Source organism: Trematomus bernacchii, unplaced genomic scaffold (assembly GCF_902827165.1).
Source record: "Trematomus bernacchii unplaced genomic scaffold, fTreBer1.1, whole genome shotgun sequence".
Classification (NCBI taxonomy): domain Eukaryota; kingdom Metazoa; phylum Chordata; class Actinopteri; order Perciformes; family Nototheniidae; genus Trematomus; species Trematomus bernacchii.
The window spans coordinates 534,436-557,071 of NW_022987905.1; the positions used below are offsets into that span (position 1 = coordinate 534,436).

Below are 22,636 nucleotides of genomic sequence, written 5' to 3' on the forward strand. Positions count from 1 at the left end.
TATTCATTTTGGAATACACCAACCTTGGTTAAACAGAAACAGAATTAAGAAACATTGAACGCCATTACTTGTTTCATGTTGTGAAATACTCCAGTATTTTTGCCTGGATGCTGTCATTTCACAATGAGGACTGCAGGGCATGTTAAGTGCAACTTTGGCCACATGAGAGGAAGTCCAATATAGGAAAAGAGCTGAGTCACCACTGGTTTCATGAACACAGACACATTAAATATGTTATAGTTTAGTGTTAGGATCCCGGTTGAGGACAAAACGCAAACCAGTAGATGTTAAGGTGAATAAGATGCAATCAGCAATAATAGCAGAACTTAAAAGAGGTGGTTTACCTAAATTATGGCAAAATACATTTGTTCTATTACCTCATTGTCTGAAGATATTATTTTTAGGTTTGTTTTCTAGGGTTTCGAAATCTTTTCTGCTTTCAGCCCAAAACAATAAATAGCGTCTGTGTCATTTCACATAAATAAAAATAAGCAATATCTCTTTCCAGTCCAAGACCATTTTTAGGATTATGTTAGCACCACATAGTAAATAGCATTGAGCTACATGGTATGCTACTGTATGTGTATCAACCTCAGATTAGAGCTATCTCACAACCTCAGCAAATAATCCAGCACTATCTACGGCAAGGGGTATGTGGGAAAATGCTTCTTTATAATTTAGGTTAACTATTACTGTGAATCTTTGGTGATCGTAAGAAAAGACTGATATAAAGTAAATCAGATTCGGATTCAGATTGCTTCCAAACATGTCAGAATAACAGAAAAGCAATAACTCTACTGTAAATTATGATTTTAGATGTTGATTTCTCAGTAAACAGATGATGAACTCAGTTTATTCCTCATTTTCCACAGTATACCATGCAGTTATGTGCAGATAAAACAACCACACAAACATGTAAGTATGTACATCCTGTAAGTCATTAGGCAATGATAAGAGGAGATATTATTTAGAGACACTGAAGGTGCCAGAAAAAAGAAAAACAGAAAATGAAAATAAAGAGAGCTCCTTTTCAGGACATTTTCATATTCATATCTTATATAAACTGTCCATGCTTTTAATGTGGCACTTTGAATCAAACTGGAGGCTTTTGCTTCCTGTAATGATGTGATTGATTCATTATTTGCCATTGTAATTGTTTTATTTTACTATAGCTGAAAGCTGGATGTGAGGGTGGGACAGGGTGAGCGAGCTATCAATATGTATTTGTATGCTATGATATGTAACATTGGTATTATTATTTGTATTTGTGCCTATAGGACCGCCTTGCAAATAGGATACCTTGGGTTATATCCTTTTAATACATTTAAATATCTAAAATTCAAAATCTGTGAGTTGATATGTGTCTTAATTTCATCCTGCATGATGAGCCCCTTGATTCAGATAGTTCTTGCGGTAAGAGGTACGGTAGACTCCTTTAGATCACTCCAACAGCTGAATAGAAAGCTGGTCCAGTTCAAGACAGTGCTGTTAAACATGAGGTCAATAGCCTTTACACACTTCTTCTCTCTGGCTTTCTAGTTAGAGCGGAGCACGACTCCTGACTTTTCCGTGTGTTTTATTTTTATTTTGTTTTTAAGATATATCTGTTGTAATTTATTGTCGTTTATTGTGATTTGTAGTAATGTGTTTTTATTACATGTACAGCACTTTGGCTCGACCAAAAATCGCTTTTAAATGTGCTATATAAATAAAACCTGATTTGATTTGATTTGATTTGATTTGATTTGATTTACCAGGCAGGGGTGTCCAAACTACGGCCCGGGGGCCAAATGTGGCCCGCGGACCATGTTGAATCGGCCCTCAGCAAATTGAAAAAGTATAATGGAATATGGCCCACAAATTAAACTTGTGCTTGTCTTATATTGTACTTCTTAAATGTAAAAATATATTACACAGTAGTATTCATGTGTTATTTAAAGTTGGAAACATATCTTAGTTGATAAGAAAAAGCCCAATGACTTATTTACATAACAAGCTTGAAATAAACCCTTCCTATTTCTCCTTATTATAATCAATCTGAGGCTTCTGTTTTAAGGGATGAGCTGCCAACACTCACAAGCATCCTACATTTGATTCATTTTGCTAACTTATAACTGAACTTATGAAGCAATAGTGGAGCCTTGCAGCAGCGGCGAAACTGTGGCGCGCTTACACTGTAGGTGCGCCGCGTTTGTTGTTGCGGGTGCTAGTGGAGCCTCGCAGATGCGGGTGCTGCAGCCCCCTCAGCATCCCCCCCTTCCCGCATCCATTCGCGATGTCTCGCTGTCTCGCAGACCCCACGCAGCAAGCAGGAAATGAACCCAGCTCACACTGTCCGCTCCTCGCAGCAGCGAGCCGCGCAACGTCCCGCCAACACGGCACCCAGACCCCACGCAGCATTCTCATCTGTTTGTCATTACTGGTGTCATTTTCTGGTTGCTAACACCATTGTAACACATAATCACTGATGTTCCGCTGTAACGGTGGTAGACCATAGTGGTAGACTCATCAGAACAGAGTGGGCGAGCTGACCAATCAGAGCACAGTGGGCTCACAGGGGGGGGGCAGGAGCTCCAACAAGCCGTTTAGGACAGAGAGTGAATAGAGTGGCGAAGTCCCTCCCCTTCCGGTTGAGCCCCATGGGACCTTATTTCGGAAAAGTTATGCATTGAAGTCAATGGAGAGAGAAAGATTATCTTTCGATCCCGTTTGAATTGTGCCACGAATTACACATATGATGTTTGTCAATTTAAAAGATAATTTTGCAAGTCAAAAAAAATAAAATGTGTCGTAAAACTGTGAAGTAACACATTTTTTTGTGTGAACCGCTCAATGAACTACATCTCTGGTCTCACAGAACAACACACGTCACCAAGATGGCCGTCACTACTGTCAACAAACCGATTGGCTACCCTCACACTATCACCACAATGAAACACGTCCTGAAGAATGTCATGCAAAGCTGCCTGGCTGCCTTCCTTTGATTCTCTCTGAACTGCCCGGTCGTTTTAATGTTTAATGTCAACCATTTGTGCAGATAGCATGAAGTAGAGAAGATCGCTAGCGTTAGCGTTAGCATTTCTCCCCCGGGCTTAAATTGTGTGTTATAGAATGATCACACCGGTGACAGTACTATTCAAAGGGTTCACGAAATATGACTACTACTCTTACTGTTTAACATTTTGGGTTACTTAATGTTACTTCATGTTAAGGCTAATAAAAATGACAAGGCTGTAATGCTAACTAACGTGCTAGCTACTAGCTAGGTAGCTAACTTGATCTACACACTCCTCTTTCATCAGACGGGAAGCGAAAGAACAAGCAAGACCCATTGCTGGTATAATAACAACCTGGTACTAAGCACACAGGCATCTTGTGAAAGTTATCTTATCTTAGCCAGCGCCATATAGATAGATTCTATCTATATGGCGCTGATCGTATATATACGGTATTATACGTGTATCGTAGTGTCTCAATTGTGACATCACTTACGCGACTCTGGGATTTGTAGTCTTTCTAGTTTCGTATTTTTCAAAGTCTTATATTTCAACAGTTTTAAGACAAACTGTGACTTTTTTGACATGGAAATGATTTTTTAAGATTGACAAACATCATATGTGTAATTCATGGCACAATTCAAACGGGATCGAAAGATAAGTTTTCTCTCCCCATTGACTTCAATGCATAATTTTTCCGAAATAAGGTCCCATACCCCGGAAGTAAGTGGGAGGGACTTCGCCACTCTATACACATATACAGAGATGCTGTATGAGAAACCAATGTGAGTTTGGAAAATTGCACAATATAAATCTATTCTAGTAGACCTCAACAATGGAATTATGATCAGTAGAAATGGCCATGACATGGGACCTTTAAGTGTTGTGGTCCACGTTTTTCCTTAAGCTTCTAAAAAACATCAGTAGTATGAATTAACATTACCTATCCAGCTGAAAACAGGCTACTTCTGAGGACACTTGTCCATCATCAGTGATAACCATTTAGGAAAGTCCAAACCAATGTTTATACTTGTTTTCTGTCTACGAATGTCCCTTTTGCTTCCACTAGGATTCATGTACCCTCCTTGTTTTTCTATTGCAAAAAAAAGGTATGATATGAATATTAGATGTGTTATTGTTGACTAATGCTCATCAGTAAAAATACGTTGATAGATCCGATTAATTTCCCCATAACATCTTTCTAAATAAAGTAATATTTGTACTTCCTTCTTTAGTGCTAGGATATTTCTCCCCTCAATGCACTGGCCCTTTAATGAACTTATACATTTCAGTTATTTAAAAAATATTTATCAGAACATTATTTTAGGTAATTTTTCAATGCCAAGAAAAACATGGAGCAAATGAAAGAAAAAACGATATTTGTTTAAATTATTTTGTTATCCAAATTTAAACCGGATGTCCGGTTGAGAAAATGTTTCCCAGAATAATGTCCGGCAGCCACAGATTTATGTTCCTCTCACGTTGATAACGGCGTTTTAAAACCATACTTCAGATATTTTCATCTGTTTACATTTCCATAGGGTATTGCATTTCTACGGAAGCTGCTGCTAAGTGATAATGCTAGTATTTAGACAATATGGTTGTAAACAATACGATGAGGGCGCCTGAAGGTTCCGGTTGACACCCGGACACAAACAAACGTGAGCACAAACTGAAAGGAGTGGGTTTGCGGATTTGCTGCAGATTCACTGAGGTGTGTATTTAATTCTAAATAACCGCTTCTGTTGTAGTAACGTTATTAGCATCTATGAGCATCTATTAGCATGTCTTAGCTACACTATTTGCAGATGTGTGCGTGTATTCCCTTGTCGCTAATGTTATTCTGCCTGGCTTCATAGATGGGAGAAGTACTCAGATCTTGTACTTAAGTAAACGTAGAAGTACCAGAGTGTAGGAATACTCTGTTACAAGTAGCCTACAATTACACCAATATTAGCATCAAAATATACTTAAAGTACCAAAAGTACTAGTCCTAGATTTATTTACCTAACTAAAGGATAGCTTGTGATGTTATCCAGGTATAACTAAAGTCCTTTGTATGTGTTTTTTGTGTTTCACATTATTAATCAAAATCTGCAAAGCAACTAAAGGTATTAAATAAATGTAGTGGAGTTAAAGTACACAATTTACCTCTGAATTGTAGTGGAGTAGAAATAAGAAGTAGCAAAACATTCAGTAAATTACAGGTTTCTGAAAAGTGTGCTTAAGTACAGTACTTGAGTAAGTGCACCAAGTTCCTTCCCACCTCTGGCGAGTTTCCTGCAGACAGATGATATTTTGTTCATGTTTTTGTCTTCACAGTGTCCCCGTCTCCTATGGATTCACTCAACACGTTTGAATCTGAGATGGAGGCTGATGGGCAGGGGAGCTACTCTCTGTTTCCTGCGCTGGACAGCATTGCAAGTCTATCTGGGGCCGCTGAAACTCTGGAGAGGTTGTAGAAGAGAGAAAAGTGTATAATAACTGCTTTTGGATCCAGAACATACACCGTGAAATATATGATAAGATAATAAGATATAATAATCATTTAATATTGCATAGTGGTATTGCTACAGTATAGAATAGCATCCCTGGTGCTCGCACTAAATCAGAAATGGGAGTTCAGAAACAGGTTTTAATGCCAAGGAGGTTAACACATACGAGGAATTTGCCTTGTTGTATACATAAGCACAGTCAAAGAAGATTTTTTTTAAAGGACCATCAAATAAAACAATGATAAACTAAAACTATTATAACATAGAAATATAGCAATATTTACGTGCATTATAGATGAAATATAGATATGCCCGTACAAATAAAATAGAATAAAAGAAAAATATGTGCAGTTTTGATATGACAAGTGGAATACAAGAGGTATAATGAAATTATTATACAAATCAGAGGGGATTCCATTATTTAAAAGTGTTTTTAGATTCTTGACCTATATAATTTGAGTTGATTTATTTTCCTTTTTTAACATCATTTAATATAAAATAATCTATATCACACATGTTAAGTTCGAAATATATACATAGTAGTTCAGTAATGCGGTTTTATTGATATCCTGATATAATCATATTTCACATGTAATGATTTCCAAGTAGAAATAAATAATAATTACAAAATACAATATTGCACTGGATGATAATAAACCATGTCTGATTGCAGCGAACCGCCCAGTGACATTGCAGAGAAGCCAAACCTCACATGGCTCGACGCTGCACAGGTATTTACTATTTACTCAGTTTGGTGTTACTAAAACAATTTACCACAATCAACTGTTTTGAGATTATTTCTTGGTAAATGTTTTTGTTGGCTTCTCCTGTCTGTGATGTAGATTGTATTGGAAGAAGCGGGACGTCCTATGCACATAAAGGAGATAAAACAGAGAATCATCGACAGGGGACTCGTTCAATCCAAGTAATCCTCGCTATTTTTACAAAATGTTTGCCTAATTTGCTCATATGTTCATCCACATCGTGAATCATACATTTTTTGAGTAGACCATAACACTTGATACAATTAGACTCTGCTTAGCTTGTTGTTTTCTTCTCTGCAGCGCAAAGTCCAGTCTGGAGGCAGTCATGTACCGCGAGGTAAGAATGGTGTTTAAGAGGCAGTCTGACAGCAACCTCTGCTGTTGAGTGTGATGACATGCACCTCCATTTAACATTTGTGTCAGTTCAGTCGATACAGTACATGTGTCATCTGTTATTTCTGCCACTATCTTTTCTTTCTCCATGTTTTGCCATCTTGCTTCTTTAGGCTTATTTCACGACTTTCAAAAGAGACCGACATTTCTGAGCTGCAGTCGAAACAAACAATGCTCTGTGTTCAAATACAGAAGCCTTAAACCTGCTGTATCTAATAGTGGTGAAATTCATCTAAAAGGGCTTTTGGGAACAAAAATGTGGCTATTATAGCCCCGTGCATTGGCCTGAGTCTCACTATATGTTTCAGACACAAAAAGGCAGCAGGAGATTCAAGAGGATTGAGAACAGAAACGGAGTCTTTGCACTGCTGGTGAGTTAAATCGGACACTATCGCCAAATTCACACGAAACCCAAACAATAATTGGATCCTGAAATTGCATTAAATCTTTTATGCCAGACTATCGGTCGTGAGTAAATACTGACTGTCCACACCAGATCTGGGTCCAAAACTGTAGTTCGATTATATAGATTAACTGTATTAACTAACTTGGTAGTTGCGAATATTTAATGCTATCTGGCACTGATAAGCTGGTGTAATGTGCTAGGATATCTGCTATTTATTAGCTTACTTTAATAACATGCTTGTAAAGGACATAAGGGCTGACTTTAATTACTCTGCACTACTAATAAGCCTTCAATATTTGTTTAACTGCTATAGTAATAATACTTTCACCATAGAGGCTGAAGGTGAGCAGGGTTAAATGTTGATCAGCAGCAGGATCTGTGAGCCATATTAGAGATTAATTCAAAGTCAAACAATTTTATATTATCTTTTTCAGTTTTGAAGATGCACATTTTGGTTTAAGTTACTTTCACTGTTTGTCATACAGCAGTTTAAATGTAAGCTCCATCAGTGTTATTTTATCGTTTACATGTCAGTCTGTATTTTCATCCATCATCCTTAAGGCCACACAAGCATCAGCCTCAGGTTCACCTTGTGCACATGAACACATCTGGGTCCTGTGTTTCCCCACAGACGGACGAGGAGAGGCAGCAGGCTCTGCAGGCCTACACTGCACAGTCTTTCCTCGGCTCTCCGCAGCACAACACCCTCTCCAGTTCTGGATCAGGGGCCTCGGCACACGCCTTCCCATCCCCCACCAGTTCCCCAGAGCACAGGACCAATATGAAGAGGGGTCCACGGAAAAAACTAAATGAAAAGTACCGACTCAAGTACCTCAGACTACGTAAAGCAGCCCGCGCCATGATATTTGTGAGTGAACTGTGGACCCATGGAAAGCTATGAGTGTTTTTTGTGTTGTCTTTAACAGCATGCTTAAGGCTTTTGGTATGATATTGTAAACATTGTTAGAACCTTTCAATCGTTAATAGTCTGCAGTTTCATTTTTTTTATTTAGGTTATTCTCAGGATCAGTTTCATTGCTGTAATACAGTTTTTTCCACAGGAGAATGCAGCTCTCTGTGACGAAGTCGCCCATTTAGAAGAGAAGTTCCTAAGAGCTAAGGAGGAGCGGAGGTGAGCGGATATGTTTCAGCTATGCTTATGTTTTCCATGACGTTTAAAAATGTGTGTCTTCACAGGGTGTCCGCGGGGTCTTAAAAAGTTGATAAATCAATTTAGCGAAAATGAAGGCTATTAAAAAGTATTAAACGGCATTTTCAAGGTATTACATTTTGTAGCTTGTTTTCAAGAAGTATATAAATTGTCCAAAGAGGTTGTATTCTACAGTCTGCCTGAATGTAATCATTGCGTAGGTGTGTAGTGTGATTCTGTGTAGTTTATTTATGGCATCCCGTTGGATTTGACGTCATCTGAACAGGACATTGCGCGCTCACTGCTTGATAGCGCGCAAAGGTCCGTTTACGCCGGTTGTTAAACAACATCGTTATGGGGAAATGCAAGTTTGCGTCCAAATGGTTGGAAGATCAGGAGGAAGGACAATCAATACTGTATATAGTCAATGTGAGGTAAAGTGTGTCGCCAATGTAACCGGTTAAAACTCTAAGTATGCGATGAGGTCTTAAAATGTATGGAAAGGGTCTTAAAAGGTATTGCATTTGACTTCAGGATTCCTGCATATACCCTGCTTCAGCGAGGACTGTTTTTTCTTCTAATATTGAACACGATGAATGTGCTGTTGTGATTGTTAGAAGTAGGACTTGAAGTTAAGTGTCATCTTTTCATCTCTTTTAACAAAAAACGTATGAATTTTCATTTCAAGGTTCTTACTGAAGTCATTGCTGCAGTACCAGTCTTTGACAGAAGGAGATATGCTACCAACACCTAGCTCTAGTGCTCATCCACCTGTTCCTCCTGCAGCTTCAACCTCAGGGGCTTCAGGCCTGTCTGGGGGGCATAGCCTGGCCTCAGTGGTGTCAACAGGGGAAGAGGGATCTCTTAAAAAACCCAAGAAGGAAAGGAAAGAGCGAGGCAAGGAAAATGGAAAAGAGGAATGTGAGTGCTATGCATATTGAGAATAGATATCATTGAAATGGTCCACATTTATCTTTCAGACAGTTAGCCCATTATGTCATACGATCTATTTTTTTCTTCAGTTCCAAAGAAGATGACTAAGAAGAGAAAGCTAGCAGACGGGTCTCGCAAACTGGTGCAGCCCATCCATCTGGACTCATCTGGGCGTCCTGTCTTTCCCATCGTATTGGGAGGATTAACAGTCTACAGCCTGGGAGAGGTCAGTTTCTGGCTTCACTCACATGCAAGCTTTATTTTTATCCTACCATTTTCTTTTTAAATACCTACTTTTTTTTGTTTTAAATTAAGTAGATGTTACATTTTCAAGTAACCCTCTCAACAGCCTCTTTAATTCGACACTACTCACCAAATAGAAACATTTGACTGATTTCCAGATCATCACAGACAGAATGCTTTTCCATGATGAGTGTGCCATTTACCCGGTGGGCTTCTGCAGCACTCGAGTCTTTGCCAGCATGAAAAACCCCGACCAGCAGTGCCTCTACACCTGCCAAATCAAGGATAGTGGAGCAGGTCCACAGGTACACACTTTTTATTGAAGTCAGGTTTGCCAAGTGCAAATAACCATCTTTTTGACCCTCATTCACAAATGTAATGGTATTTAAAGGGGCCCTACTATGCTCATTTACAGGTTCATATTTGCATGTTGTGCCTCTACTGTGACATGTTTCCAGTCTGCTCTGAAAGATTGGCTGGCCGGCTCTGTTGTGATTGGTCACCTGCTTAGAGATGTCCCGCCTCTTAGCCTGTCATGTACAATGTGTTGGAGCGCTAGCCAATATAACCTGAGTGTTAGGGTTACAGATGCACAAAAACCTAAAGAACACACTACAAGAAAGGGAAAACCCCAAAAAGCATAAAGGAAAATGAATAGTCATTATTTAAGAATTGAATTATTTAGATCCAAGTCTCCACAAGAAAATTGCCACTTACTACGTTGTTGAGTTTCATTCAGTTTGAAATGGTATGAATACATTTGTTTACTGACACATGCAATCTGATATTGTCCTCCATAGTTTGAGATTGTGCCTGAAGAAGATCCTCAGAATGCCATCGTGGCCACCTCGGCCCTCACATGCCACTCCAATTTACTGAAGGTCATCGCGTCGGTCAGGTACCAACATTTACCACAAAGACTTGGATTTATTGGCATAACTTTTTTAATGAAATCATACTCTGTCAACGTGTCCTTTTCTTAGTTCCAAGTCTGTGGTGCCCATCATGCCCTCAGGAGCTGATTTCTTCGGCTTCTCACACCCAACCATCCAGAATCTCATCCAGAGTTGTCCTGGAGCACGCAAATGTAGCAAGTAAATATGAAACACACCATGCAGAACATGCAGAATGTCATTTAAGAATATGAATGACAGTTGTTTCATCACAACATTGTAGGCTTCAGCTGTAAAGCAGTAGGCTTGTTGACCTTAGTTTTTCATCACTATAACAAAGACCTACTGTAGTAAGTGTAGAAGAAGTAAGTTTAAAGAAGTGTTCACAAACAAAGACATACATTAAATATATTTCACATCCTATATTGATGATTTTTCTAGGTGACATGTAAACCTTGATATTACATGTTTTTTTTCCTAAGGATACATTAACAAGTGGTAAGTAAAATGTTCAGGTCGTATACATATACATTAATATATTTTACACAAGTATGTACAAAATACCTACTAAAAGTCTAAATGTCACCAAAAATATGTTTTTTTCTTTTTTAATCTTCTTTATTTAGCTACCGATGGATACGTTTTGAGGTGTGCCGCCCCGGTGATGGCCAGGTTCCTCACAGCCTCTCGGAGGACGATGCCTCCGTCAACTTCGAGGCCTACCAGAGACACCAGGGCTTTGAAGAGAGCATCAAGACTGAGCACATAACAGGTTTCTTAAATATCAGTTTGGCAATGTTTTTAGCTTGACTGTAGTTAAGAGGACCTTATGCTTTGTCATTTCTGTGTTACATTCATAAGGCTCTTGATTATTGCGTGTGCTGTACAATCAGTACAGCTTACTCTGGTTCCTATCTGTCCTTAAAACATCCTGAATATGAACCAGGTTTAACAGCTGGGTCAGTGGCTAGGAAGTCACACATAAGAATCCCTTGGTGGGAAAACAAATACAAGTCTTATTTATTGACAGCTGCTGTCAAAATGTATGAGCAATCAATTCTATGGTTATACTTTGTGTGTGAGTAACCCTCCTTTCCCCACCTAGCGCCCTTCTGATGTAAATAGCATAATAATAATAAAAAAGTATACCTTTACAGAAGTTACAGCAAGGTTTTAAATAGAAGTATGCCAAATGACGAATATTTCAAAGTACTTTTCTAATACCCTTGTATTTGTTTAATGCTTGATGATGATCCCTCTGCATTGATTGTGATGCTTGTACTTTTTATCCTTTTGTCTTTCCTCAGGACAGGCACCGCAGTCCCCTAGCTCCTCTCACCAGCACCACCTGACCTCCCCCACCATCAACATGAAGCCCTCTACCTCCTATTTCAGCTCCTGATCCTGGAGGGCAAGGTCATACATGGACGCAATCCTTGGAAAAAGTAGTTTTTATTTACAAAGCTAATATTGTTTTTTCCTCCCTTTTCCTTTATGGTTCAAACATGTAGGAAAGCGAGGCATTCAGGAACTCAAGCCTTTCTTATCTATTGTTTTTCATCTTCGAGCTAGTCCCAGATAGCTGGGAACTTTACTGGGGATGTGTGCTAGCATAGTTGATGCTTATTTACTAAGTGTGTCATGTCATTTTTTCAATAATTTCCAGAATGAACATTTAAGACAAGTTGTGTGCTTAAAGTGCTAATAGCCACATTAACCCACCATAGCTGTTATGACAATTTCATTTTTGTTTGTAAAGTCGTAGTCAAAATAAACCTCTTTTTTTTTTATTGGGAAATCTGCTGAATAAAAAAAGTATACAAGGTTTGGTAAATGGCACACTGTTGCATAAATATATAACTGTTGGTACCCTAAATGAAGTTGCAATTACACTTTTGTCTCCAGTTCAACAACAGTAGATTTTTACTACTGTAATATAAAAACAATGGCTTTGAATGCAACACACACACACAAACTTAGTTGTTTATTTAACATTTATTTGTTCAAACATAGTTATAACGACTGATTTGTGTTGTACACTTCAGAGTTTTGTTCAAATAAAACCTTTGTCATGTTTTTCTACATACATCCAGCAATTTATTTTTGTACTTAACATTCAGTATTTAAATTTGAGACGGACTGATTAAAAAACATCTTTAAAATAAAATAAAAGTAAACATATTTCCCAGCAGGCTGACAGGTACAACTGCCAAGCTTTCCAACCAAGACGTGATATAGCAGCAATAATCTTGTTGCATTATTCTCCATTATTCTCTTTTGATGAGATGACGCATTATAGTCAGAATAATCTAGTAAGACTAATCAATTAACTTATTGAATACCAAAAGTAATTGTCTAGTCATAAACCTTTAAAAAAAAAACTCCTTCCCTCTAAAATAATCCTTGATATCTGTAAAAAAAAAACAAGAATATAAGACAAGTTGAGCTTTTCTCAGTAACAATCCACTATCGTGTCAGCTCCTTACTTTCACAGTCTCAATCATCCTGTTTAAAGTCATTCATTTGCCTAATTCCACTTCATTGAGAGATCAGCTTATGTTGACTTGAACAAAGGCAGACTGTTCATTATTTGATCTTCTTACAGTTCATTGATTACTTTGGCTGGTAAAAGGAGGAGCAGGTAAAATCTTACTGGCGCTGTAGATTGGACAGGCTTTAAAGTCACAGGGCCAGTCTCTCCATGCATACCGCAGAGCAGCTACTTGTTCAGTGGGAGAACACAAGCTGGTAGATAACTGGACAGTGGTCGGACCCCACTGCATGATGGGAGCTGGAACCCAATGAGCCTTAGGATCCCATGGAGACTCACTCTCTGAGCAGCAGATCTTAATAGAAGAGAATTGTATTTATTTAGCAAGAAATTATCGGAGCAAACATAGGTTGCGGTCGAATAATCCAAAAATCAGCTCCTAACGTCTAACCCTATCGTCTATTCCTTGACCTCGGAGTGAAACGTCATGGGGTTAAGGGATAGTGGATAGGAGAATTCAAAGGATTTAGGAGAAGAGACTGCGGTACTTTAGAGAATCCGACTGCACTTTCACTATCCGACGTGTTTATGATGCGCCAGCGGACGTCATAAATGTGCGTCTGCTGCTGTGGGGAAACTATGGAAACTACAGTTTTCTATACAGCGGACTACAACATGGATGTATAATAAGAACGAGGGACTACTGTAAACTCATCTAGAGACTCTGCACCGTGCTCTGATGCTGTTGTTTTATGCTTTATGAACGGGGACAACAGAGAAACATATTCTTCATGACCAAAGTTGGAATTGAAATAAAAAAGGAAAGTGAAACTTATGCTCGTCACCCTCTCCCTCCGGTCCACATTAATACAAATGATCCCAATACGTATGATTGTATGAAAAGATCTTATAATAAATACAAATGTAGGCTATTTATTATAAACGTTAGTCCTTAACATCTATCACTGTGTATATCACCATTCAAACATCTTTTAAAAGTTGAACAAACCCCACACAGCTCAGTAAAGACTGTGAAATGTTGACTTTATTTGATAATTTCAGTAAAAACTAACGGTCATATTTCTCTTTTTGATTATAATACTGATGAACGTTCAAAACAAAGCACTTTGGCAACTTACCACATACGTTTTAAAATGCTTAATAAGCACCGTAACTTTCATGATATATTTTCACGGTCATAATCGGTTGTTTTCGTGAACGGCCGACTGTTGTGTGACGGCAAATGCTGCGGCTGCAAGGCATTGTGGGGCAGCATGTTCTCCTCTCCTTTCGGTGAGGGAGGTCCAGTGATTCCTAAGCTAAAGGAGTTTATAAAGGAAGTTTGAAACCTCCTTTCCTATCATCTAGAGAATTCGAACGGCACTTATCATGGCTGCCACTGAGGGACTTCCGGGTCATTTCACTCCGTTAGGAAGGTTCCTAAGCTAAATGGACTATTCGACTTCAGCCATAAACTCTGTCTTATGGTAAAGTTATTCTTTTTGTTAGCATATTTAATAAAGCCAGCAGGTAAATATGGGAAAGATGTCATACTGAATGTGCCGCTGCCAGCCTTACCTCAAAGATGTTTTTAGACGGAGTGACAGAGACTTTCTGGTCGTAGGTAATCTCGAGATACTTTGGAGTGGACAGGATTTGGCTGGGGAAAGGTCCACGAAAGGCCACGTCCTGCTCACCATACGCCACTGCCCTTGCTCCCAATGACAGTCTGAAGGCCACGTCCTGCTTGTCTCGAGGATGGATCCTGAAATAAAACAAAATCACACAAGATTCAGGTCAAGACATAAAAACAGCAGATAGCTGTTTCTGTGTTTGTAATTTAGTACAAACACAGTACTACTTCAGTACATAAGAAAGTCTGTTGTTGTGAGAGTTATGCCTAGGATTCACTTTGTGGCAGCAAATCGTTTTTTGGATTTGTTTCTAGGTATCTTAAAATTGTCCTAATGACTCGCTGGAAGGCAGATCAGAAACATATGGAAATGAGTGATTTGAGCTCCATTCTCCAGTTCAAACAATTGCAACATCAGCATTTTTTTATTTTAGCATTTAAAGGTGGGGTAGGTAAGTTTGAGAAACCGGCTCGAGATCGCTAGAATTAGAAAATACACAACCGGAGAAAATCTGACACTTCCTTACAGAGCCCCTCCTCCAACACACACAAACGCGCACATGACCAATGAGGGCACGAGATAAGTTTGTGCACAGATGGAAGGCTGACAGGCAGGTAGGCCATCCAGTTATTTTAGCCGGGCCGGCTAAAATGATTGGTCGTACTTTTTACAGTATTACGGCTTCCACAGATGACATTTTTTTTATGGATTTTTTGTCAAAGCACTTAAGATATTCATTGCTATATTAAGAGCATTCCATGGAATATAACAAAAAGTGTATCTCGAGCCGGTTTCTCAAACTTACCTACCCCACCTTTAAGTCTGATCTGATACGGTAGATTAAAAAAAACACTGACCTTCGGTACCACTTCTCTCAAAACAAGAGTTGGGTTACATTGAATTGTGACATGTAAGAATTGACCAAATCTACTGAAAGAGTTGTTGTTTATGTGTTTCCATTAGCTAATCACCTATCAACATTATATGCCAATCACACAAAGGTATCACCAAATACACCAAAGCAAGGTAATTGTCCCTGGTGTTGTACAGGGTCATATGCTATGAGTTCATGTTAATACAATCCTTACGAGCCAAAGGGAGATTTTTCATCTGGCAAATCCATAGCCACAGCCATGAAAGTTTTCTGCATTCGGGCATTTGGGACAAAGCCGGTATCTGCTGTCTGGTGCCAGCGGATATTCGGATAGGCGTCACTTTTGGAATTTTTTTCCCAGGTACTCAGCTGGAAGTGCAAATAAATCATGGATTAGTGTTACCCCTGAAACTATAAAACGCCAGGTTTTTTATTTTATTTATCAAAAACAAAGGCAAATAAACAATGTTTCCCTCAGTATTCATTCAGCAGTAAAGTACTCCTGCGAGTCCATGAACATGACAAGTGCCTGTGGTTACTTCACTTTTATGGGCGCCGCTACTCAAATGTCACAGTATCATAATATCCATTGAAAACAAATGCCGGTGCCGGACACAAACACACAAGCATACATACATCGGATAGGCGTCACTAGTTGAGTTTTTTTTTTAAGGTAGACAGCTGCAAGTACAAATAAATTATAGTTTGGATGTACAAAATAAAACAATTATAAAAATAAATCCTGACAGAGAGCTGAGAATGAGGCTTGATTTTCAAAATAGAAGCCCAAAGAAGCAACGAAACAGCTAATGCTTTGAATACTCACTTAGCATTTCACATTAGTGTTCTGTGACCAAGTTAAACCACAGTCATAATTTAGTTTGAACTCAATTCTGTCATTCTCCGTTTTGGAAAAGGCAATAAAGTAAAAGGCTAACAAACTTTAAAAGTGACATATTTTATGTTTAAATAAGTGCAGGGCTATGGATTTATGTACATTTTTCAGTGGTTCCTGTGGATTTTGAGAAATGAATAATACATATTTGGGGAAAAAAAAACATCTAAGGGACAATTTGCTGTGGTGTGATTTTGCTATTAAAACTAAAATCATTAATGGTACATACCTGGACAAATCCAAAAGGGAAATCGAGGGCCGTCTGCCCTCCTGAGCCCTGATGAAACGCCATCCTCCAGTCATCAATCATAGCAGGGAAGGAACAGTTGTACTTCTCTTGATGATAAATGGTGTTAGCCTCACCTAAAAACAACACAAGGCGTATACAGTACATGCAGGACATACATGAAAATCAGAAACCTTTGCAGCCCGTCCTACCTTGGTACCAGATGGCTCCTTTGATGGTCATGTTCAGCAGTGGGTGGATCATTGCATTCCACAACACTGAATTTACTTTGGGACTGAAAGAATTTAAGGTGCAATAAAGAGTCAACCTTGTAGTTAGTTAATATACAACATTAAAGCACTACTTAATGTGTGTTTGGAAATCGATCGGTATGACAAAACATAATATGATGATATAATACTGTATCTATATCTTTATTGAATCCCTGAAACGTACCCGTCATCAGGCTGCTGTAGTAGTCCACAGTGCTTTAGTGCTCTTGGAGAGCACCAGGGTTCGATAGGTGTGCCCCCCCAACAGGACTCCACCAGTCCTATGGGGTACTGCAGCTTATCATACAAATCACGCCCAAAGAGCCAGCACACTGCAGAGAAACCGGACAGATCTGGAAAAAATCATGCCTGTTAAGTAGTCAATCAGCAGAATGCAAAAAGGTGATAAAACGCACATAAACAAATACCAACATGGTTGATTACATCGCTGTGCTGCAACCAAACAAAACACTAGCTTGGACTCATGAACATGTGACTGAGTATGCATGTTTCTATTTCAAAGCATTTAAGACAGGTTCAGTTGCAGTTAAGTAACCCACCTGAACCTTTAATCTGCAAACACAGATTTAAACCATTTTATGAATAAAATAAATATCTTAAACCCACGTAATGGCGGCACAGACCAGGGAATTTGGACGTCAATCAAATCAGTTTGCTCAGTTTTGCTCTGGGCCAGGGATGCCATAAAAGTCCTCACATGAGGATAATGTGCTGCATTCTTCAGCTCCTTTGATGCATTGAAGACCTATTGGAGAATAAATACAAAATGAATAAATATATACATATCAAACAGAATGTCCCATACATCTGGAATGCTTCATGGCACCAATCTATTTGTGCAACGTTTTTTGTGTAGTTTAGGCTTTTCTGACTTGTACTGCATATTTTTGAGAGATGGTCAGATCAGAAAAACACACAGGTGTTCACCTGGTTCGGCCTACCTTAGATACTTCAAACAACATGTTGCTCTGTCCTCCACACAGCCAAATGTCTCCAAACAGCACGTCTGTCAGAACAGCTGTGATGTTCTGCACGGCTGCTGTCACATTGTAGGGACCTCCAGCTTCAACAGGGTCTAGAGTGACCCGCCAGGTACCTGTAAAGACAGTCAGTGACAATTAGGGCTCTTCTAATTTCCCAATGTTGTGCACGCTGGGCTCCTCATTCCTCTGGCCTTTCATTCTTTGTCGTTTTTACCAAGCATTCATTGAGAGCCTTATTTGTTTTTCTTTTATCTGCTGGTTCCATAGCCTTACACTGAAAGACAGGAACAGCCTGAACAGCATTGTTAAAACCTGCTCTAAGATCATCGGCGTGAAACAGAGAGACTTAAATTCCTTCTGTAACCAACAGATTCTGCAGAAAGCAGAGAGCATTCTGAACTCTCCAGGTCATGTACTTTCACATGAATTTCGTCTGTTGCCATCAGGGCGAAGATATGCTCTACCTGCTCTAAAGACTAATCGCTTTTCAAAATCATTCATCCCTTCTGCACTCAAACTTTTAAATTCTTGAAAGGCTTTTAACTTGATTATTTATTTATTTATTTATTTATTATTGTGATGCTCTGAACTATTTATAGTGTACATTGGAATGATCCACATCTGTGCTCCCGGGTGTGTCTGTGTGTTTTCTTCCTGTATGTTCCTGCCTGTGTACATGACATAAGCTGCTGCTCATAACCAATTGCGGGATTAATAAAGTTGTTGATTGATTGATTGACCCGGAAATCTATCTCAGCAATCCATCTTGGATGAACCTCAATTTGTAAAATGCATCTCAAGGAGAGGGGAGTGAGGAGCTATGAGCGAGGATACACCAGTGAATCATCTAAAACCATGGACTCTATGTAAATCAACTGCATTTATAAAGTGCTTTTCCAGTCAGCATTAACACTCACTTATACTGAGGAAGAGGCTAAGATACAAGGTGCCACCTGCTCAGGTGGCACTTGCATTTCCATTGCAGCGCGTAGCTCGCTTTAAGCGTGCCGTGTCGTGCCGTCCCCTTTTTTGGTTGTGCTTCCACTAGGCCTCGTTCCGGCGCGGCACGGCGCGGGGCCACTTTTTCCCCTCTTTTCTGGCCCTAGAAAATTGTGGTTCTATCGGGGCCAACAAACAGGGCTGAGTCGGGCTGAGTATGCTAAACTAGAGAGAGGAGCGCTGGCAAGAGGGCTAGAACTACAACAAGATGGACATATTTGACCGTGATTTAATTGTAATACACGTTTCAAAATGATGCCGAAGTAACAACATACTGATACCGGTTAGTAAAAACCATGAATTAATGCTTTGTCAAGTCTGCAGACAGACGGCAGGCGAAAAACCTTTTAAAATTCGTGTTTTTCTAGATGGAGATTGGCTAAGCTAACGCAGTATATGCCCCGACCGTCCACACTCACAACAACGGCCTATACAGACATAAATACAGCAGCGACTGTATTCACCATGACACAGGCAGTCTGTGGTGTGTACTTGTTTAACTTTTGTCGAGTTTCTGAACATATATAAGGAGCTGTGAGCTCTGAGTGCTCACAGCTAACGGCTGTGTTGTGTTTCTGGATTTCTCATTGAAGATGACGTCACGGCTCCGCCTACACTGCGTTACTATAGTAACTACCCCAGTTCCTAAACTGTAATGGAAGCGCAGCATGAAGTGAGTCGGCCCTGTTAAGGCCCAACGCGGCCAAGCCGTACCGAGCCGTACCGAGTGTGGCCGAGGCCGACCGTGTAGTGGAAATGCGCCATAACAATCACACACTGTTGGAGGACCCAATCAGGAGCAAAGTCCCACGGACACTTTGACATGTTGCCTAGAGAAGCTGGGGATCAAACCACATTATTTAAGATGACCAAATGCACATTCAAACTTTCTGAGCTTCAACGTTTGTTTAGCGCCTCACAAGGCTCTGTTATCGTTAAATGAAGGCCAAAGGTTACATCCAAGTCAAATGTTACAATCGAGACACATGATTTTAAAAGTGCAAATAGCAGAGAGAGAGAAGAGAGAGAGAGAGAGAGAGAGAGAGAGAGAGAGAGAGAGAGAGAGAGAGAGAGAGAGAGAGAGAGAGAGAGAGAGAGAGAGAGAGATAGAGGGAGATAGAGGGAGAGAGAGAGAGAGAGAGAGGGAGGGGGAACTGAAAGCTGTAAAAACTGGTTCTCCTGTCATGCTTCCCTCAGCTGACTTTGCTTTTTTTAGTACAGGTTAATGCTGACCAAACGATACTAACCACAGTCGTGAATATTGATTGATTGATTGAAAAGTTTATTAACAGCTTGTATATTGGGTACAGTACAGTACAGCTCAAAACATACAATTGTTAAGGGGATGCAGACCAGAGAAAGACTTTCGTCCTGTTTACATCAGGGTCCCCCTTTTCCAATCCATCATATCATTTAAGACATATAAGACATATTTGACATACAGATGGCTTATTTACAGTAGCGTGGTGTGGGGAAAAATTTAGGGGAAGCCCATTTGTTTGGGTTGGTTGGGGGGGGGGGGGGGGGGTGGTCAATAACATAACCAGATGAGTGATTACAGCGCCCGGTATCATTTTACACACATTTGAGAGAGATAGGGGGAGAAAGAGAGGGAGGGGGAACTGAAAGCTGTAAAAACTGGTTCTCCTGTCATGCTTCCCTCAGCTGACTTTGCTTTGGCCCCTTCAACACTACCCTTGATCACATTCATCTATCTACTCACCATATTGATAGTTTCAATTAACCTTAGTCTAATATGTGTATTATTGTTTGTACAGTAAGTAAATCCCTTACATGGACTCCCTCCTTGTCATGTAACCTGAGCCAGTTTTTGACAGAGACCAAATTATTATATGAAAGCTGTTACCTTTCGACTCTTATTATATTAGAGCAACATCCCCTCCTTTAAACACCTGTTATTATTACAACTACTTCAAAACTTCTAACTTCTATCTATATCAGGTCACAACCTAACTGTCTGAAAAGTGGTTACAGCTCTGAGCATGCAGTCTCTTTCACATCACTCCCCAACAGGATCAATCAGTTCAATCTGTTTGGTACCCTTTGGTTGTCAGCATAAAAACATCAGATCGGAAATAAAATGCTTTTACTCACCGTTTGTCACTGTGGCCTGTGAGATTTTCTGTTGGTGTTGTCCTAACAAGGTGAATTTCACCTGTGCCCCCTCGGATCCATAGCCCCAAACTACAGCTCTCTCTGGAGACTTCTGCAGCACCATGTGGTCTTGATAGTAGGAGGCGAAGCGCAGGACCCCATCTACACACATACACATTAATATGCGATTGTAGAAACATTAAAATAACAATACATAAAGAAGGGATTTTGGAGATAGTGTAAGTAAGTGCAAATATGCCTTTTTGTTTCTGTTTTAAAATAATAACGCAGTAACATTTTGACACGGCAAGAAGTTGTAATACAGGTTAATGCTGACCAAACGATACTCACCACAGTCGTGAATAGAAGCTGCAACCAGTATAAAAACACCACAAAGTCTTATCGCCATGACAAGTTGATTTCCAGGTTAACCAAAAGCTGCAAAGTCACGCAGACTGAGCTTACGTGATGAAGTATATCAAACAGTAAACTAACTCGTGACTTATCCAAACGAGTTTAGCGAGTTTTTTCAGTATGTCTGTTACATTCGTAAACAATATAGTGTTGCGCACTGCGGACCTTCAAAATAAAAGCACACAAGCTCAAAAGTGCCAACCTTTTAATCAATTTTAAAAGTCTGTCTCACAACATCACAAACAAGCCTATGAGTGATTCTACAATTTAGGGTACATTCCATGTCCATTGATGTCCATTGATGATAATTATAATTATTCTAAGTATTTTCTTCAAAAATATCATATTTTGCCTATTATTGGAAAGCATGTTATAATATCACACAAACATTATGTGCATCCTATGCTTTATTTAGCTTGAAATGTGTCATGATGTTCTTAAATTGTCAATTTTTTGCTCTGTCCGTTTTTCAGTTGAGGGTGTCTTGGTTTCAAAATAATGAATAAAAACCATTAAAGTAAATAAAAAAAAGTATTCATTTATTTCAAAAGTCTAAATACTAAAGAATAATAACATCTTTTTAATTGATTTCCTCCTTTAAATAATTTAAATATCTTAATATATGAATGTCCGCAAAAGTTCTGTCAACTATGTTACTAAGAGAACTCCCCTCTTTAACTCAAAAATGGTTTGTCCCAATACCATGTCACCAGCATCACATGATGCCATGTTCCTCTTTGGCAGACATTTTGAACACACTGTGGTGATTGTCCTCTAATTTTTTACAATATTTTATGTATAATAGCACATGGTCAATTAATATACTCATTGACAATCAACAATGTTACGTACATTGTTATGGTTTACAATTGTTTAATGATTTTAATTCAATTACATGTTCAAATGTGATGTTAACCTGTTCAAGAAAATGACATGTGGTCATCCAGGCAAGGCCTACCATTGAAATGATGGGTCAAAATAGGGAAATTGTCAACTAAGTTACCTGTCAACTGAGTTACCCAGTACTGTAATAACTGTAGTAACTTAGTTGACAGGTAACCTAGTTGACAATTTGTAGGACATGTAGACGTCATTACACATCATTATCAATGGAATTTTGCACTTCTGCCTTGAAATTAACATAGTGCTGATGGTTAATAATCTGTCCAGTCAACTATTTTATTTGCGTCAAATGTTTGACTTTCATTGTCAACTATGTTGCACCTCATTTTTTCAAATTTAAAATATCTAAAATAGTGCTTCTGATATCCTTTATAGTATAATGTATATCTACACAGGTTGGAGTTTTACATGACATCTCTTAAAACTATCAAAATGACCTGTATGGTAGTTTTATAATACAAAATATCCCTAAACTTAATGACAGTGCTGAACATATCACATGAAAAAACAAAACTTTAATACAATTATTTTTTAAA

General features: G+C 39.0%; 2 protein-coding genes across 5 annotated transcripts; one reads left to right on the forward strand and one right to left on the reverse strand.

Annotated features, from left to right (window-relative positions):
- Positions 1–4,466: 4,466 nt before the first annotated feature.
- tbrg1 (transforming growth factor beta regulator 1) lies at positions 4,467–12,149 on the forward strand. 4 transcript variants are annotated; one of them, XM_034114731.1, is made up of 15 exons: positions 4,467–4,710; positions 5,319–5,451; positions 6,165–6,222; positions 6,334–6,416; positions 6,556–6,592; positions 6,957–7,019; positions 7,686–7,922; positions 8,116–8,186; positions 8,893–9,125; positions 9,227–9,363; positions 9,539–9,685; positions 10,181–10,278; positions 10,364–10,474; positions 10,900–11,045; positions 11,581–12,149. In XM_034114731.1, exons 2-15 carry the CDS (start codon positions 5,333–5,335, stop codon positions 11,673–11,675), a joined length of 1,635 nt encoding a protein of 544 aa, XP_033970622.1. In that variant the 5' UTR covers positions 4,467–4,710; positions 5,319–5,332; the 3' UTR covers positions 11,676–12,149. The 4 variants fall into 4 exon arrangements, with proteins under 4 accessions (XP_033970622.1, XP_033970624.1, XP_033970625.1 ...); XM_034114733.1 differs by having other exon boundaries at positions 5,319–5,416; XM_034114734.1 differs by having other exon boundaries at positions 4,693–4,710; positions 5,319–5,471.
- Positions 12,150–12,252: 103 nt separating this feature from the next.
- Positions 12,253–21,343, reverse strand: LOC117470153 (sialate O-acetylesterase-like). The gene is made up of 10 exons (XM_034114737.1): positions 21,135–21,343; positions 20,784–20,945; positions 17,628–17,782; positions 17,293–17,431; positions 16,850–17,018; positions 16,606–16,688; positions 16,397–16,530; positions 15,487–15,641; positions 14,343–14,529; positions 12,253–13,119 (listed from the first exon to the last, which is right to left on the reverse strand). Exons 1-10 carry the CDS (start codon positions 21,190–21,192, stop codon positions 12,880–12,882), a joined length of 1,482 nt encoding a protein of 493 aa, XP_033970628.1. The 5' UTR covers positions 21,193–21,343; the 3' UTR covers positions 12,253–12,879.
- Positions 21,344–22,636: the final 1,293 nt, after the last annotated feature.

Bases quoted from the DNA above. Each gene is read 5' to 3' on its own strand.
- tbrg1 (XM_034114731.1), top strand. From the start codon at position 5,333: ATGGATTCACTCAACACGTTTGAATCTGAGATGGAGGCTGATGGGCAG. The intron at 8,187-8,892 runs GTGAGCGGATAT...TTTCATTTCAAG, and splicing joins AGAGCTAAGGAGGAGCGGAG to GTTCTTACTGAAGTCATTGC. The intron at 10,279-10,363 runs GTACCAACATTT...TCCTTTTCTTAG, and splicing joins AAGGTCATCGCGTCGGTCAG to TTCCAAGTCTGTGGTGCCCA.
- LOC117470153 (XM_034114737.1), bottom strand. From the start codon at position 21,192: ATGGCGATAAGACTTTGTGGTGTTTTTATACTGGTTGCAGCTTCTATT. The intron at 17,432-17,627 runs GTAGGCCGAACC...ATTCTCCAATAG, and splicing joins TGTTGTTTGAAGTATCTAAG to GTCTTCAATGCATCAAAGGA. The intron at 16,531-16,605 runs GTAGGACGGGCT...TGTTGTTTTTAG, and splicing joins AGGAGCCATCTGGTACCAAG to GTGAGGCTAACACCATTTAT.